Source organism: Dendrobates tinctorius, unplaced genomic scaffold (genome assembly GCF_039654945.1).
Source record: "Dendrobates tinctorius isolate UK_male_01 unplaced genomic scaffold, ASM3965494v1 ptg000022l, whole genome shotgun sequence".
Classification (NCBI taxonomy): Eukaryota; Metazoa; Chordata; class Amphibia; order Anura; family Dendrobatidae; genus Dendrobates; species Dendrobates tinctorius.
The window spans coordinates 2,965,158-2,979,515 of record NW_027361690.1 but is presented as its reverse complement, the minus strand read 5'-3'; the positions used below and the strand labels follow the sequence as shown (position 1 = coordinate 2,979,515).

The window sequence follows — 14,358 nt, the reverse complement described above, 5'->3', positions numbered from 1 at the left end:
AAGGCGCAGTGGTGACGTTTGCAGTTCAGTGGCATCATGAGACGTTTCCTGACAGGCGGCGCCATCTTGGTCGCCGGAAACAATGCAACTTCCGGGGCACAGGACCGGAAAACATGCGCCGATTAAGGGCACCTGCTGATAGGGTATATAATCATGATCCCTTATGCGACATACCACCGCACCTTGAGAAAGAGGCGAAATGCGCGTCAGTGGCGGCATTTATGGAAAAAGTTGCGCTCACAAGATAGCACTGCATGACCAGAGTGGCCCTGAAAAATGGTGAAGACACCAGAGGAAAAGTAAAAGACTAGGGGGAAGGACTTGAGGTTTACAGCACCACACTACAGTGCCGAAAAGCAAACACTGGAATGGTGCTTTAAGATCCATGGGCCAGACACAGATCTCACTCAGAATCTGCCTCCTGAGCTTATACTAAATGAAAGAGGGTGTTAGAAATGTCTCTGGATTAGTAGCTTACATTTGTATGTGTTTAAGAGAGATGCGAGATTGGCTGAATGCTTGTTTACAATCAGTTGTCTTATGTGTATGGCCACCATAAGACTTTATCCATACATTAGTAGAGCCATCTACACTTGGCAATGTGTGTTTTCTCTTTGTCAGTCAGTGGCACAAAAAATTTCCAGAAATCTGCTGTGCTGTGCAATGCTTGTAAGTTAGTAGTAGTAACCCATTGTTTGCCCTCTGTTTTACATATCCATATCCATGTAACATTTAGGTAATAAATAGTGATGAGGGACCATGCTTGGATAACGTTATTTTCAAGCACACTCGCTGATCAATAATAAGAAATAGTACATGAACGATACAAATTCATTACCAGAATAAAATGTTTGAACACACAGTAAATGAAAATGAAATGATTCTATATAAATAATTTCCACTGCAAAACCCTGCTTCATTTTCTCACACGTGTAACATGCATAATTTAACTGTTTTTGCTCAGAAGCCTACATTTTAATGATTGACAATAAAATCTAAAATGAGTGTCGGAACGATAGATTCTGGCACTATCACAGCGTTTGTTTGTTTTTTTTTCTACATTTTGTATTTCAAGTACCATACAGATGAAGTAAAGCTTACATTTATGTCCAATGAACTGATTTCAAGCACTGATAAGTAGAACCGGTCAAGCGACCAGAAATATTTTATTAGCATTATGGCATATCAGAATCAGTGTCAAGCTAAAGGAATTTATTGATTTTTATGCAGTATTTATGTTATATTTGTGACTACATTTTATATTTCTGTTTCAAGCCACAGCAAACATTTCACAATGGTTAAAATCTGGTATATTGAAAGGGGCATTGAAGCCTAAAATGTGTGTTTACAATCTAATTACTGTAGTTATTACAAGTGTTGCTTCACTCTTTGATGACAGCCATCATAACGATATAGCAGCTAAGCGGTGTCATTATAAATTAATCTCCTATAAAGAAATGGAAAATGTCAAATTATACTTAAAAAAATCAACATATTTGGTAATTGCCAAAACAAAACAACCTAAAATTATTTTTCATGAAAGATGAACAAAAAAATGGAAAAAAGTCAAAATGCCATTTTCCAGTCTGTAATGTTCCCCAAAAATTAAATAAAAAGCGATGAATGTATACCATAATGGTATCAATAAAAGCTATAGCTTAACTCAAAAAAGACAAGCTCTGATATCAGTCCATCAATATCAATAGCACACTGAAAATAGTTAGTTGTCAAAATGTTTAAAACCACAAAAATGTAAAATATCTGTATAAATTTGGAATCGCCTTAATTGTTTCAACTTGAATACTCAAATTGCCACAATTTTTTTTCCAATTTGGTCAGTAAAATGAGTTGTGTCATTCACAACTACAGCTCATCCTGAAAAAAATACCAACCATCATTCACCCATGTTAACACAAATGTAAAAAAGTGACTTTATTTTTGACTCTCAGAAGAAGGGGAGGAAAAATCTCTAAAATAAAACATTGCACTGTGTCTAAAGGGTTTTACTAATGTCCATAACACTTGCAGATTCAACTGTAGTCTGTGGGAAAAGAGCAGTTATGATTCAAATCCCTTTCTACCAAAGGAAGAAATTAGGCATTATACTGCTCTATTTTAAATTATGAAGTCCTCCTTGTACAGACAAAATATTGTGAGTCCTCCAGAGTGAGAGGAGTCACACTTTCACAGTCACGCTTTAATTTGTCTAATACATTAACGTTTTTAAGGCTACTTTCACACTTGCTTTTTTTTGCAGCGCGTTTTTCCCGCAAAAAAACGCATTGAGAAAAGCATACAAAAGCATACAACTGCTGCGTTTTTTTCAAGCATTTTTATGAGCATGCATGAAAAAAACGCAGCGTTTTTATGCGTTTGTATGCGTTTTTAGTGCGTTTTTACCGCTTTTGCGGTTTTTTCCAACATTAGGTGGCCCCTCACACTAACCCAAACCATGACATTACTAACCCTAACCCTGACCCTAACCCTAACCCTGACCCTAACCCTAACCCTAACCCTTAACCAAACCATACTTAACCCTAACCCAAACCCTAAACCCTAACTAACCCTAACCCTGACCCTGACCCTAACCCTGACCCTAACCCTAGCCCTAACCCTAACCCTAACCCTGACCCTAACCCTAACTCTAACCCTGACCCTAACCCTAACCCTAACCCTAACCCTGACCCTAACCCTTAACCAAACCATACTTAACCCTAACCCAAACCCTAACTAACCCTGACCCTAACCCCAACCCTAACCCTGACCCTAACCCTTAACCAAACCATACTTAACCCTAACCCAAACCCTAACTAACCCTGACCCTGACCCTAATCCTAACCCTAAGCCCCCTTAACTAACCCTAACTCTAACCCAAACCCCTAAATTCCATGGTTAACAAAAAAAACGCATGTGCAAAAAAACGCATACATAAGCATGCCAATGCGCACAAATGCGCACCCATAGACTTATATTGGGTGTCTTGCTGTAAAAAAACGCATTGCGCGTGCATGCGTTTTTTTGAGGCAAGTCGGACGCACAAAAAATGCAACAGGTTGCATTTTGTGCGCCCGAGCGCATACCGCAAAAAAACACATGCGCGGTAAAACGCGTACAAACGCATGTGTATGCGCACATAAGAGCATCCCATGCAAAGTATAGGAAAAAAAAGCGCATGCGCTATTTAGCGCTAAAATACCGTGAAAACAAACGCAAGTGTGAAACCAGCCTTAAGAAGGACTTTTTTATGAAAATGTTTTATTTTTTGTGAACCAGAAGAACATGATAGCTATGTTATAAAGCAGTGGTCTCCAACCCTTCTGGCATTGAGAGCCACATTCAGCTTATAGAGAGAGTTGTGAGCCACATTCAGCACTGAGAGAGGGCCGCAAGCCACATCCAGCTTTCACCCCCTTCAAAGTAGTGTCAACCAAAGCCCCCATTACAGGTATAGTGATAACCAAAGCTTTTCCATAGAAATTACTGCAAAGCAGTACACTGAGATCCAGGGGTTCCCACAATACCACCATTCAGTATTCTCCCATCAAGGGCACCCAACACGTTGTCACATCCAGCTTTGGGCACCTCCTCTAAAAGGTGATACCATCCTCCAGCGTACCATACCTAAAACATCTCTAAACTCCTAAAGCCAGTGAACTGCATCCATAGCTGTACTTCCGTGCAGGGCTACTTACAAAATTCACCATTATGAGATGTACTCTTCATACCTGTTTGCTACACCTGGACCTAATGCACCAAGCTGGCAGACAGCCATGAGCCACAATTCATGGGATCGCGAGCCACATGTGGCTCCCGAGCTACAGGTTGGGGACCCCTGTTATAAAGTATTCTATTCTGAAAGGAATGGATTTTGTAAGGAATAATACTTATCTGTATCCAGGTTTATGTCTAGATAATCAGATTCTCTAGATAATGAGACAGCAGTTCATTAACACAACTATAGAATTATTGGGTGTCAAAGGTAGTTTACTGCATTAACTAATAGTGGTGAGCAAACGTACTCGGATAACACCATATTCGAGCATGTTCACTCATCATCACTACTATATAACTATATCTACATAATCTACCCATACATACTGGTTTATAGCAGCTGGTAAAAGAATAAGCAGCTTTTTACCATATTCCCAGGGTATTACACATGATTTAATTTTAAGTGAACTGAGTATATTTTTGTCTTAGAAAGTGATAGTGATGCAGAATGTGATGCTGAATGTCATTATCACTTCCTATAGCACATGCCTTTAATTAGATGGAATAACTCTTTCTGAACATTTATATTGTTGGTTACCAAGTGAATCTCATACATAAGGTAAAATGAGAAAAGGACACCTCTGAGTCACTGATAGTTGAATAATAGCAAACTGGGCCAAAACGTCATCATTGCTTTTAATAATTTTTATTTCTATAGTGCCAACATATTCCGCAGCACTTTACATTATAGAGGGGACTTGTACAGACAATAGACATTACAGCATAGCATAGCAATAAACACATAGATCAAAAGAGATACCAAGAGGAATGAGGGCCCTGCTCACAAGCTTACAATCTATAAGGAAAAAGGGAGACACGAAAGGTGGATGGTAACAATTGCTTTTATTGTTTTTATGGTTTGGACCTTCCCTAGTGTAACAATCGGGTGTTCCTGTTACTGCATGAACCAGTTAACAGTCTAAATATGTAACAGTACAGACACAGAGGGCTATTAAATGCAAAAAGCATGTGAGAACATGATGCGAGGAACCTGGTTATGGTGAAAAATTTAGAAATGAGTCACACAGGGATATTTAAGTTAATGCATTGAGGCGATAGGCCAGTCTGAACAAATGAGTTTTTAAGGCACGCTTAAAACTGTGGGGTTTGGGGATTAATCGTACTAGCCTTGGTAGTGCATTCCAAAGAATTGGTGCGGCTTGTGAAAAGTCTTGAAGACGGGAGTGGGAGGTTCTGATTAATGAGGATGTTAACCTCAGGTTATTAGCAGAATGGAGGGCACGGGTAGGGTGGTAGGCTGAGACGAGGGAGGAGATGTAGGGTGGTGCTGAGCCATGGAGGGCTTTGTGGGTGAGGGTAATAAGTTTTATACTGAATTCTGGAATGGATGGGTAGCAAGTGTAAGGACTGGCACAAGGTAGAGGCATCGGTATAACGATTGGTGAGGAATATGATCCTGGCTGCAGCATTCAGGACGGATTGGAGGGGGGAGAGTTTGTTAAGAGGGAGAACGATTAGTAGAGAGTTACAATAGTCCAGACGAGAATGAATAAGAGAAACAGTAAGATTTTTTGCAGAGTCAAAAGTAAGAAAGGGTCAAATTCTGGAAATGTTTTTGAGGTGCAGATAACAAGAGTGAGCCAATGATCGGATGTGGGGAGTGAATGAAAGCTCTGAATCAAGTATGACCCCAAGACAGTGGGCATGTTGCTTGGGAGTAATGGTGGAGCCACACACGGAAATGGCAATGTCGGGCATAGGTAGGTTAATAGAGGGAGGAAACACAAGGAGTTCAGTTTTTGACAGGTTCAGTTTCAGATAGAGGGAGGACATGATGTTGGAAACAGCGGTAAGACAATCACTGGTGTTTTCCAAAAAGGCAGGTGTGATATCAGGAGAAGTGTATATTTGGGTGCCATTGGCATAGAGATGGCACTGGAACCCAAATCTACTGATTGCTTGACCAATAGGGGCAGTATACAAAGAGAAAAGGAGGGGGCCTAGAATCGATCCTTGAGGAACCCCAACAGTTAGGGGAAGATGAGAGGAGGAGGAGCCAGCAAAATATACAGTAAAGGAGCGATCAGAGAGATAGGAGGAGAACCAGGAGAGAACAGTGTCCTTGAGGCCAATGGAACGGAGCATAGTGAGGAGGAGCTGATGATCCACAGTGTCGAATGCTGCAGAGAGATCCAAGAGAATTATCATGGAGTAATGACCATTTGATTTAGCTGTTAATAGATAATTAGAGACTTTAGTGAGGGCAGTTTCAGTAGAGTGTAGAGAGCAGAAACCAGATTGGAGAGGGTCGAGGAGAGAGTTATCTGAGAGATAGTGGATATGACGGGTGTGGACCAGACATTCCAGGAGTTTAGAGATGAAGGGAAGATTAGAGACAGGTCTGTAGTTTGCAGCACAGTTTTGGTCAAGGGATGGTTTTTTAAGTAATGGCTGTATGATGGCATGCTTAAATGAGGAAGGAAAGATACCAGAAGAGAGTGAGAGGTTGAATATTTTTGTTGGGTGAGTGGTGACAGCAGGGGAAAGGGACTGGAGATGTGATGGGATGGGGTCACTGGTGCTTGTGGTAGGGCGAGAAGATGCAAGGAGCCTGATTACTTCTTCTGTGACTGGTTCAAAATCAGAGAGTGAGCTAGATGCAGTGGGGGAGGGAGGACAGTGCATGGTATGAAGGGATTGGGAGATAATTTCCTGTCGGATATGGTCAATTTTTTCTTTGAAATAATTAGCCAGATCGTCAGCATGGAGATCCGTGGTTGGGGCCTGCACTCTTGGGTTAAGTAGGGAATGAAAAGTGTCAAAGAGACGTTTCGGGTTATTGGATAGTGAGGTGATGAGGGAGTTGAGATAGCTTTGTTTTGAGAGGTGAAGGGCAGTGTTGTATGTTTTAAGCATAAACTTATAATGGATGAAATCTTCAGGTAGATTGGATTTTCTCCACAGACGTTCCGCGCACCTGGAGCACCGCTGTAGGAAGCGTGTTCGCAGCGTGTGCCAGGGTTGTTGCTGTCTGTGCCTAGTTTTCCTATGTATAGGAGGTGCAGTTTCATCCAAGGCTCTTTGAAGTGTTTCATTGTAATGCTTCAGTGCAGAATCAGGACACGAGAGGGAGGAGATAGGGGCCAATGATGACTGCAAGATCTTCATAAGTTTCTGGATGTTAATGGCCTGTATGTTTCTAAAAGTGTGGAAAGTGGGGGTGACCTGGGCGGGATGGCAGTTCTTTATAGAGAATGATAGAAGGTGGTGGTCAGAGAGCGGGAGAGGGGAGTTTGTGAAATCATCCACTGAGCAAAGCCGGGAGAAGACCAAGTTGAGGGAGTTTCCGTCTTCATGCGCGGGGGAGTTAGTATGCTGCAAGAGGCCGAAAGAGGAGGTTAGAGATAAAAGGTGAGAAGCAGATGTTGAGAGGGGAAGAGCAATGGGAATGTTGAAGTCTCCCATGATGAGGGTGGCGATGTCACAGGAGAGATAGTGTGGAAGCCAGGTGGCAAAGTGATCCATAAACTCATGAGAGGGGCCCGGAGGGCGATACACCACCGCCACTCGCATGGAGAAGGGGACGTAGAGTCTGACAGCATGGACCTCAAAAGAAGGGAAGACAAGTGAGGGTACTTGAGGAATAACCTGAAAGGTACATTTGGGTGATAGGAGCAAACCAACGCCTCCACCTGCTCTGTTGTCCGATCTTGGGGTATGAGAGAAGTATAGTCCACCAAATGAAAGAGCAGCAGCAGTGGTGGTGTCTGACTGCTGAATCCAGGTTTCAGTAAGAGCAAGAAGGTTAAGAGAATCGGAAAGGAAGAGGTCATGAATGAAGGAGAGTTTATTACACACTGAGCGAGAAGTCCAAAGGGAACAATTAAAAGAGATAGAAGGCATGCAGGCAATATTAATAAGATTAGAGGGGTTTCTAAGTGTAGCAGTGGGAGGGTTCGACTTACTATGACATGGGGGGCCGGGGTTGGGAGAGATGTCTCCTGCGACTAGAAGGAGGAGGATAGAAAGAGTGAGCAGATGGTTAAGTGATTTGTGAGAGCGTCTCTTGTGTTGGATGGTGCGAGTGAATGGATCAGTGCTGTTTAGCAATGTGAAAAGAGCGTGAGTGCTATACATAGGAGAGGGAAGGACACCTGATTTTTGTGTACCTCTTTTTGTTATCAAGACTGAACTTACATATGTTTAAAGCACAAGCTCCTTTATGCAATAAATGTTTCATCCAAAGTTCTTGTGGAAAGTGCTAGAACTAGAGTTGGAGTAAAGTTATTATGACCATTCTCACTCCCTCTGCTCCTGTTTCTGTCATTGGACTGCATTGCACTTTCATTGCCGGTGATTAGGGGCAACAAAGTGAGAAAAAAGAGGTACAATAGTGATTCGCACACCATAGGATATACAATATAAATAAAGTTATTTTATTAACACTTTTTATTAACACTTCATGCATAAAATCATCAAAAACAAGTACAAAATATAGAACCCATATAATAAAGTGCAAAACATGGAACACAATTGTGGTCACTATGGGTTACAGCATAAACACGCATAAATCCAGCTGCTAACAATGATGGACCAGATGCATATACAAGGAACAATTATATATATCCAATAAACTTACAATTCATGGTAGGGTTTATGTAGGCCTATAACATAGCACCCAAATAATATGTAAGCTCTATATATAAAAATGAATGTGTGTGTGTATCACTAACCAATCACAAACCATCTTTCTTTTCACCAGAGCTGGTTAAAAGAAGGTGAGCTGTGATTGGTTGCTGTGAGCAAGTTTTCCCACTTGACAACACCTCAGCAGACACTGACCTGGTGGGAGAAATCTAGCATCGGCGGGAACATAAGCTCCCAAGCATTGTCTACCCCCAGAAAGGAGCAGAGAGCACAACAGAAATGAATCCCCCCTGTTGTGAGTTCATTTTCCCCTTCCTCACTGAGGTCTGGTGAACTCCCTATTCTGGTAAAGGAAGGTAATGAGCCTGATTATCAGGCACCTGAGCCTAATGATGATGACTGGCTGAGTGGAGTCACGGACTGGATATAAGGCTGCCGACGCCCTTCTGCCCTGCGGGTGATTTCTCTGTGGACTTCTAGGAGACCAGTCTGATTCCTGCTCCTCTAAAGCTAAGTTTTCTGCTTTGCCTTTTAGCATCTGTGTTTTGTTTTTGTTTTGCCCTGCTTTTCTGGATTCTGCCATTCCCTGCTGGGGTGAGCTGAATCTCCTTTTGCCGGTTGCTCTGTCTTCAGAATATTCCTGAGTACTGACATAATCTTTTTGAAGCCTAGCGTCTTCAGGGCCTTTTTCACTGTCAGTCTGTTGGCTCTTATTTTCATAGGATTTTTCACGGATTGCAGACAGCAGCCTTCCTGTCCTTTCCTATCTAGTTAGCTTGGGCCCCGTCTTTGCTCAGTCTATCTTTCTGTCTGTGTTAGTGTTCTTTCTTCTTGCTTCACCGTCATTATATGTTGGGGGCTGCCTTTTGCTTTGGGGTCTGCTCTGGGGCAGTTTAGATTTCCCTTTCTGTCTTTAGGCAATATAGTCCTCCGGCTGTGATCGAGGGGTCTAGGGCATCGTAGGAACCCCCCACGGTTACTGCTAGTTGTGTTGATAGGTTCAGGGGTCTGCAATCCGATAGCTGCCAACTTCTCTGGTTTTCTGGACTTAACTAGCTTTTCTGTTTTTGCCTCCTACGGTGACTCATTCATAACACCCCCCCTCCCGTACCCATATACACATCACACATCCTCCATCCAATAGGCACAACTTCCCTCTTAAAGGGATCATTGGTATGGAAGTTAGGGCAATTCCACTAAGCACTCTGGTTATGACCCCAGGCCCCTCTTAAAGGAATCTCCGGTATGGAAGTTAGGGCAAATCCCTCAGCACTCTGATTCTGACCCCAGGCTTCTATTAAAGGGATCATTGGTATGAAAGTCAGGGCAAATCCATCCAGTGTTTTGGTTCTAACCCCAGGCCTCTCTTAAAGGGATCCCCTGTATGGAAGTTAGGGTAAATCCTTTAGCGCTCTGAATCTGACCCCAGGATTCTATTAAAAGGATCACAGGTATGCAAGTCAGGTCAAATCCACTCAGCGCTCTGGTTCTGATCCCAGGCTCTCTTAAAGGGATTCCTAGTATGGAAGTTAGGGCAAATCCACTCTGTGCTCTGATTCTGACCCCAGGCCCCTCTTAAAGGGATCCCCGGTATGGAAGTGATGGCAAATTCACTCTGTGCTTTGGTACTGACCCCAGGCCTCTCTTAAAGGGATCTCAGGTATGGAAGTTAGGGTAAATCCCTCAGAGCTCTGATTCTCACCCCAGGCTTCTATTAAAGAGATCATTGGTATGGAAGTCAGGGCAAATCCACTCAGCACTCTGGTTCTGATGCCAGGCCTCTCTTAAAGGGATCCCTGGTATGGAAGTTAGGGCCATTCCACTCAGTGCTCTGGTTCTGAACCCAGGCTGATGGGATGATGTGGGATATTAGGAGTAGTAGTCCGGTGGCTATGGTTGACGGGATGTGGAATATTAGGGGTAGAAGTCTGGCGGCTGTGACGGGATGATGTAGGATATTAGTAGTCCGGTAGCTCTGGCTGACGGGATGATGTGGGATATTATCGTGAATGTGGCTATGCGGAGTGGGCGGGGCTCTACACTCAGCTTTTTATATATACATATATATATATATATATATATATATATATATATATAGATGCAATCATTATAATTTGTTATAACTAACTGCAGTTAGTTACTATGCCTGGGCAGCGCCGGGCTCGTCAGCTAGTTTACCATATAAATGGCACCATAGAGGGTGTCACAGAAAAGCAAATACTGTGCAATGGGATTATGTTATAGCGAGTTAATAATAGTAAGGCATACAATAAAGCCTGTCCATTGCTGACCATAGATGTAACAGAAAATAGATATTGCTAACTCCACAGAATGGTGGTGTCACTATAAGCACTGGTGCCACAATTAGACCATTACAGATATATCCAATCAAGAGCAAACAATATCACACATAGGACATCAAATAGCTGACAATAGAGCATATCACCCATAAACGACCATAATTGAGATTATACTATTTCTACTGTGGTGAAATTGTTGCCACTTTTGTGATGTGTGCCAGTAATTTTTGGAAATGTGAACACTCCTTGTTGGGTTTCCTTCATGCATGTTGCCTGTAGCAGTAGGCCTCCAAGACATCAGGCAGGACAGGACTGGCCATCTGGCAATTGTGGCAAATGCCAGAAGGGCCTATCTGGTCGTGGGCTGCCTTGTCTGCAATGTTGTTAGCAGAATCCATGTTCTCAAGACATCCATACTGTTAAGAGTTGTGATGGAACACAAAGTTGCTGACTCCGTCATTTTACCCTAGCAGGCCACAGATATCATTAGAAATATTGGTCTTGTATTAAATCTTCTTTTCCTCCATTCAGGGTAATATTAGTAATATATCCCATCTGGCCTGTGTGATTTCAAATGCCAGGGCTGAATTTCAGCTCCAGTCCGTACCTGCCATCAGGCCTCCACTTCCTTCAACTCAACTACCCATGCAACTATCCTTAAATTTTTCTGACAATGGTAGTCTACAAAACTGATTTGTGCCACCTGAATGTGACTCAGCATAACAGCAAGTAGAGGTGTTGCATGTGGTATCAGGGCTCCCAGCAAAGAGGGCATACACCTATCCTTCACCCACTTTGTCTTTACTGTGATGTTCAATTGAAAGCTGCAAATGGTGTCCCAGACCCTGATACCGAATGACTTGCTGACTGTTGCAGTGCCATGCTATAATTTGTACTGTGGGTAACTGAGGCCACTTTCCTGGTGTCTGTCCCTCATTTGATGTGCTTTGGCAGCATTTGGGGCCATAATAAGGTGTTGTGCATGCGTTTGTTTTTACCTCCCCTTGAGATGAATGGCGTTTGGTTATGCTCGGTGAATATTCGATTAATTAATTGACAAATATTGCAAATTTGACAATCATAAACCGAACATTGAAATATTCACTCATCTCTACTTAATAGGTGAAACTAGACCCCAAAATTTAATGCACAATTTCTCCCAAGTCACTTAGAGAGTGTTTGTAGTCGGTGCTGATGATGGTATTTTAGAGGAAGTTCATGTTTTTAAAGCATCAAGCAATTTCCTCATATATGTTTCCCGTGTAGTCGCAACAATGAAATTGTTAGTGTGTATTGTTACTCTGGACGTACAATGGAGAGTTTAAATCTTTCTATTACAGAACATGAAAAGCATCGTCTATGCAAGAGTACAGATTATATGAATTTGCACTTCAAAGTAAAATGGTTTTATAATGAATACGTTCGAGAACTTCTTGCATTCAAGGATACTGTACCGGAATATTCTCTGTAAGTTTTAATTTTACATTTTTTTTATTAAATTAATTCTGAAAATAGAAAAATTATTGCAGGGTATAAATTGTAAATTTACTTTAATATCTAGACTTATATCTTTACATGTCATATGATTGTCTTAAATATAACCTGACAGGTGATACATGATGCTCGATCCACAGACAGCATGTATCCAACCATTGCTTTATCATTCCATAAAATTGTGTTTTACTGGTCTTTATGAGGGTCGTGGTGGAATCGGATGCTCCTGATTCATTAAGAGGTGCATGCCTCTTTATGCATCTGGAGCATCTGATGAGTGGTGTGTGCCTTCATGTGCTATGCTATAAATCTTACTCCAGTCTGGTGTATGGAATGCCACAGAGGAAATCAAACAAGCTGGGGCTCCACGCCCCAGCCATGGCCCTGTCCCACACCAGCTCTGTCCATTTCAGTAGAGCTGGGAGAAACTGGCATCAACACAGCAAAAGCGTTTGAGTTGTTCAAAAACTATGCAACTATACAAAGCTTGTGTGCCACTATTTTGGCATAAAAACTTTGATGAATCGAGATCCTAGTGTGAAAGCTGTCAAGGATCGATCCAGACTTGTCAGACAAGCAGGTCCCTTTTAACTCTATCTGCCCATTGCTCTGGAGTGACATGTCACTCCCTAAAAACACATGTAGGGACATACTTGTCAATCACTGGCAGTGGGTAAGGAGGAGCTGCAAGCGACCCGCCTGCTGACTAGTCTCCTTCGTGCCTTGGTCCCTGGCGGCTATTAAACTATTTTTTTCTGAAATGCTTCAAAGTTTCAGAGTCAAACATGCATGGCTGAAATCATGAATCCATGGTCTGATGCACGGGTATGTATCCACTGTCAGGTTACCTTTAAAAACTATTTTACCAGTTTATTGCCTTCTGTTGTCAGCTTTTAGCACATCTGATCTCCATTAAAAATATTATTTTACTTGTTTTTCGTTAATTGATTGTTAAACGAGAAATGGGTCTCCGTGTTTAGGCACATACTGAAACTATGTGAGTATTCTAGGGAATGAAAATGATCACTTAAAGACCTCAGACCGATCCCCAAGAGAACCTTCTGGTCCCATCCCATACCACTGCTCACCCAGTCCACACTGGTCTATGCTGCATTGTTCTGCCTGTAACACAATGGAAATGGATAGCAATACACGCTTGGCCAATAACTGGATGAGACAGGTCCAATGTGATGAGGATGGAACCAGGAGACACAGATCAGCACTAACCGGTTAACGGCTGGAATAGGGTCTGCAGAGGATGAATGCCAGTTACAGTTCATTATTTATTTTTAACCAGTCTGAGTAATATAAGTTCTCATTTTTATTCCCTGAGACTCCCCCTAGCTGTAACACAGTTTTTCATAGTGTCCATCACTTACATGTGAATGAGGATTAGTAATATTATAAATGGACATTTTATTATAATGAAGGGAACGTGAAAGTTACATTACAACATATTTTCAAATGACATTTAAATCTTTCACCTTCCAGCCAGACCTGTACACCCGCAGGAAAGGTCACGTAGAAGCCTACAGCATTTCTAAAGTAGGGAAGGAACGCACAAATAGGAAGGTTTGGCGTCAAGAATTTATAATTGCACATTACTATACTGAATTCTCTCAATCTTCAGGTGGTTTGAGCCTTTTGTTATTCAGTGGTTGGATGAAAATGAAGATGTGTCCATGGAATTTCTTCATGGAGCCCTGGGAAGAGATAAAAAAGATGGAGTAAGTCAGTTTGATACGTCTAATAAAACATACAGTGCAACGCAGATCCAATAGCAATATAAACTTCTCTGACTTCGGCTCACTAATGCATTTAATCTTTCAGTAGTGGTATATTATCTTTTTAAAAATATATTTAATATTCATTTTGAAAAAAGTGAGCATTTTCGGTACTGTAATGTACAGAAATGCATGATGTAAGAAATATTCTCTCAGTTCTTTCCTTCGCTCTTCTCAGTTCCAGGCCACCTCAGAACATGCCTTGTTTTCCTGCTCAGTTGTTGATGTCTTTACACAATTAAATCAAAGCTTTGAGATTATCAAGAAACTGGAGTGCCCTAATCCGGAAGCGCTTTCTCATTTAATGAGGAGATTTGCAAAGGTAATCATCAGTGAGTAAGCTGTCAGCTGTACCATCTCGCCCTATTCTTACTCCCTGCTCCATTTACAACTTAAAGCAG

General features: G+C 41.9%; 1 protein-coding gene across 1 annotated transcript in view; it reads left to right on the top strand.

Annotated features, from left to right (window-relative positions):
- The window catches only part of UNC13C (unc-13 homolog C), a 1,077,413-nt gene that overhangs the window by 714,432 nt on the left and 348,623 nt on the right, over positions 1-14,358 (top strand). Inside the window, exons 21-23 of the mRNA XM_073568403.1 lie at positions 12,020-12,146; positions 13,804-13,900; positions 14,136-14,279. Coding sequence (XP_073424504.1) covers positions 12,020-12,146; positions 13,804-13,900; positions 14,136-14,279 — 368 coding nt within the window. The remainder of the gene's footprint in view (positions 1-12,019; positions 12,147-13,803; positions 13,901-14,135; positions 14,280-14,358) is intronic.